Source organism: Aquarana catesbeiana, linkage group LG13 (assembly GCF_042186555.1).
Source record: "Aquarana catesbeiana isolate 2022-GZ linkage group LG13, ASM4218655v1, whole genome shotgun sequence".
Classification (NCBI taxonomy): domain Eukaryota; kingdom Metazoa; phylum Chordata; class Amphibia; order Anura; family Ranidae; genus Aquarana; species Aquarana catesbeiana.
Window position 1 is genome coordinate 162,175,702 of NC_133336.1, and position 3,802 is coordinate 162,179,503.

A 3,802-nucleotide genomic window follows, 5' to 3' on the forward strand; every position below is an offset into this window, starting at 1 on the left:
TCAGCTTGAGCTACTGAGTTTTGTAAGCTTTCACTGAAATTCATAAATTTTTACAAAAATGCTACCTTTTTTGTGGACACATTGGCAGTTCATGTATGACTGGGAGGGGTTGGGCAAATGAGTTTGGCAGAAAACAGAACCATGGTTGTTTAAACTACAGGGTAACTGTGTTCTCAAAGCTGAAACTCAAGGAGATATATAATATAGTTTAATCCAGTCATGCATTCATTGTAAATACTTATAGGATGGGCTCATATTGTTCTATATGCATTGTTGTGTGCAAGGTAAGATCAAAGAAATGGCTATAGCTGAAGAAAAAAGGCGTTGTCCTTCTGGCGAAAAAAGCAAATGGAGGTATTGTCAGGGGTGGTACTGTAAGCGGTAATAAATACCTGGAAGTGTTACACTTACACATTACTTAGCAATAATGTAGTTAATATGAAAATATATCTAGCTAAGTAGACTATAACTATGTCTGCATCTAACTACAGGTATATTTTCAACCATAGTTGTAAAGGGCTATCAACAGCTATTCCTGACTGTTTCTTAGATATAAAAATAAGCAGTGAGGACTTTTGATAAAGAAGCAGCTTTACAAAATTAAATGCGTATATACAAAACTGTGGCTGAATGGAAATGTGCAGTGACTTATGAATCTGTAAAAATTGTGAACTCCATCCTGACTGGTAATTTGTTTTTCAACATATTAGTTAATTTGTGCATTTTTTTTTTTTTAAAGAAACCGGTTATTTAGTGCACTAATTTAACTGACATTTTAAAAGTTCAGTCTTATAAGTGCATCTCTTTCAGTTTTATAGTATCTTCTCTTTCCTTCAAGAATGTGTAAACTCAATGAGACTGAAGTCACAATGTTTCTGCTACTTGGTTTTAAAAATACCTACATCATTAACATTCTACTATTCAACATTGTCCTTCTTGTTTATATTGCCATCTTATTTTTAAATATTCTGATTATTTTTCTGGTGTCTATAAATCACCTGCTTCATGTTCCCATGTACATTTTTCTTAAACACTTGGCTTTGGCAGACCTGTTATTTACCACCAACATTATACCTAAAATGTTATATATCGTATTACAAGAAGGTGGTGTGATATCTCCCCAGGGCTGCTTTATTCAATATTATTTTCATAGCCTTGCAATTTTCACCCAGTCTTTAATTCTTACAACAATGTCATTTGACCGATATTTGGCCATTTGCCATCCACTGCGCTACTCCACATTGATGGATTATAGAATGTGTTTCAGCTTGATCTTCTGCTCTTGGGCTACTGGTTTTATTCTAATTCCAAGTGAAATTGCTTTTTTGTTCCAGCTGAAGTTCTGTGGTTCCAACATCATTAACCATTTCTTCTGTGATATTTCTCCTATCCTACAGATTTCAACTTCAGATGTCATGGTTGTAATGTGGGAGGACTTTGCATTTGCCATATTAGTCATCTTTTTGCCCTTTGTGTTAATCTTCATATCTTACATGTGTATATTTGTCGCCATTTTAAAAATTACTTCCTCAACAGGAAGACAAAAAGCTTTTTCAACATGCAGTTCCCATTTGGTTACCGTGTGCACATATTATGGGACATTAATAGCCATATATATGGTTCCAGCTGGAGAAAACAACCTTGGTGATGTCAAATTAATATCCTTATTGTATACTATACTTACCCCACTTATCAACCCATTAATATATAGTGTAAGAAACCAGGAAATAAGAAGTTATCTACAAAAACACATATGTAAACACATATTCCAGTGATCTATTAAAGCAAACCCATGGCCGGGCTATACACCATGGGTCGACTTGGGGGGGGGGGGGATGGGTGGATTGCGAGCATAGCTCTGCCTCCCCCCAGCGGGAGGCAGGAGCTGGATGGAGGGCGAAGGGCGGGAGCTGCTCAGTGATTAGTTGCTAGGCGGTCCTAGCAAGCAATCACTAGCTTGCTATTATGAATGTCGGCAGCTTCCGCTCCCGCCTTCTACCCAGCACTATGCCATTACCTGATCTCTGCCCAGATGAACACACACAATGGCAGGTAAGTTTTACCTACACAGCGTTGTGTGTATGGGGGGGGTGTGGGTACACTGTTGGAGGGAAAACAGAGGACACTATGGGGGGTTGATGTGAATGGGATCAGACGACACTGTTTTGGGGGGTACAGGACACTACTGGGGAGAGGAAAGGGGCAAAGGACACTATAATGGGAGGGGTGATGTGGAGGGGGTAAAGGACACAGCATTGCGGGGTAGAGGACACTACAGGGGCATGATGTGAAAGGGCAGAGGACACTACAATGGGGGGTAAGGTGAAGGGGGCAGAGGACACTGCGTTGTGGGGGATACAGAACACTACTGTGGGGAGAGGGGGCAGAGGACACTACGGGAGGATAATGTGAAGGGGCAGAGGACACTGTGTGGGGGGAGGGGGGTAGAGGACACTACAATAGGGGAGATGATGTGAAGGGGCAGAGGACACAGCATTCGGGGGGTACAGGACAATACTGTGGGGGGATGGGGCAGAGAACACTACAGTGGGGGGCGATATGAAGGGGGCAGAGGACACTGCATTGTGGGGAGTACAGAACACTACTGTGGGGGAAGGGGGGCAGAGGACAATACAGGGGGGGATAATGTGAAGGGGCAGAGGACACAGCATTGGTGGTTACATGACACTACTGTGGGGGGAGGGGGCAGAGGACGCTACAGGGGGGGGTGATGTGAAGGGGGCAGAGGACACAACAATGGGGGGGCAGAGGACACTACAGTGGGGGGGTGATGTGAAGGAGGCATAGGACACTACTGTGATGCTGTATTTTATTGGGAGCTTGGTAGTTTTTTTTTAAAGGCGCCGCATAGTAGAGACCGCCCCCCCCCTCCCGGGGATCTTTGCTTTCCTCAATGTTGTCAACCTATGAAAGGTTGCCTACCCCTGCTATAGACATTCAACAATATGAATACTCTTTAGATTAGAGTTTTCACCCTCACTTAACTCTGTAGCTGCAGGCACTGTGGAGCTATTCAGCCTCAAAATTCCCAGCAGGAGCACTAAAGTCATTCTGTCAGGCAGCTCAGCTCATATTGCTTCCAGAGCACCTGCTGTGTTTACATTAGGGATTCAAAATTCAGACTCAGTGCTGCCATGTCCCTCCCTTTTTAGAAACTATCATAAGGTGAGCTTCTACCAGGGTGGAGCTACAGCCAGCACTAACAGGAATAAACATTACATTTTATTGCACCATTAAGGGATTTAACTCTTTTACGTTAAAAACTTTTGGTGAGGGTTCTTTTTAATACTGAATATCTATAACCTGTTACAAGTTCATTTATATTTGCTTATGTTCCATACTCCCTCTACTGGTCATATGTGTTTGGAGGTTTCAGTCCCTTCTATATACTTATTGCCATTTTTATAGCTTTTATTTATATCAAATTCACAGTTTTTTTCCCCTAATGTTTTTGATGCTTTTTAATGTCTTTTCTGGTGTCTTTATATCATTTTATATACAGTAATGATTTTATATAGTCGTAAGTAGGGATGAGCTTCGAGTTCGAGTCGAACTTATGTTCGACTCGAACACCGGCTGTTCGCCAGTTCGCCGAACAGCGAACAATTTGGGGTGTTCGCGGCAAATTCGAATGCCGCGGAACACCCTTTAAAAGTCTATGGGAGAAATCAAAAGTGCTAATTTTAAAGGCTTATATTCATGGTATTGTCATAAAAAGTGTTTGGGGACCTGGGTCCTGCCTCAGGGGACATGGATCAATGCAAAAAAAAGTTTTAAAAAC

The 3,802-nt window shown here is 41.8% G+C and overlaps 1 protein-coding gene across 1 annotated transcript; it reads left to right on the forward strand.

The window, feature by feature from the left end:
* The first annotated feature begins 839 nt into the window (after nt 1-839).
* LOC141116556 (olfactory receptor 10A3-like) lies at nt 840-1,775 on the forward strand. Its single transcript, XM_073608954.1, has one exon. The coding sequence runs from the start codon at nt 840-842 to the stop codon at nt 1,773-1,775; it is 936 nt and encodes a 311-aa protein (XP_073465055.1).
* The last annotated feature ends 2,027 nt before the right edge of the window (nt 1,776-3,802 follow it).

Excerpts from the sequence above, each read along its gene's own strand:
- LOC141116556 (XM_073608954.1), top strand. The coding sequence starts at position 840 with ATGTGTAAACTCAATGAGACTGAAGTCACAATGTTTCTGCTACTTGGT.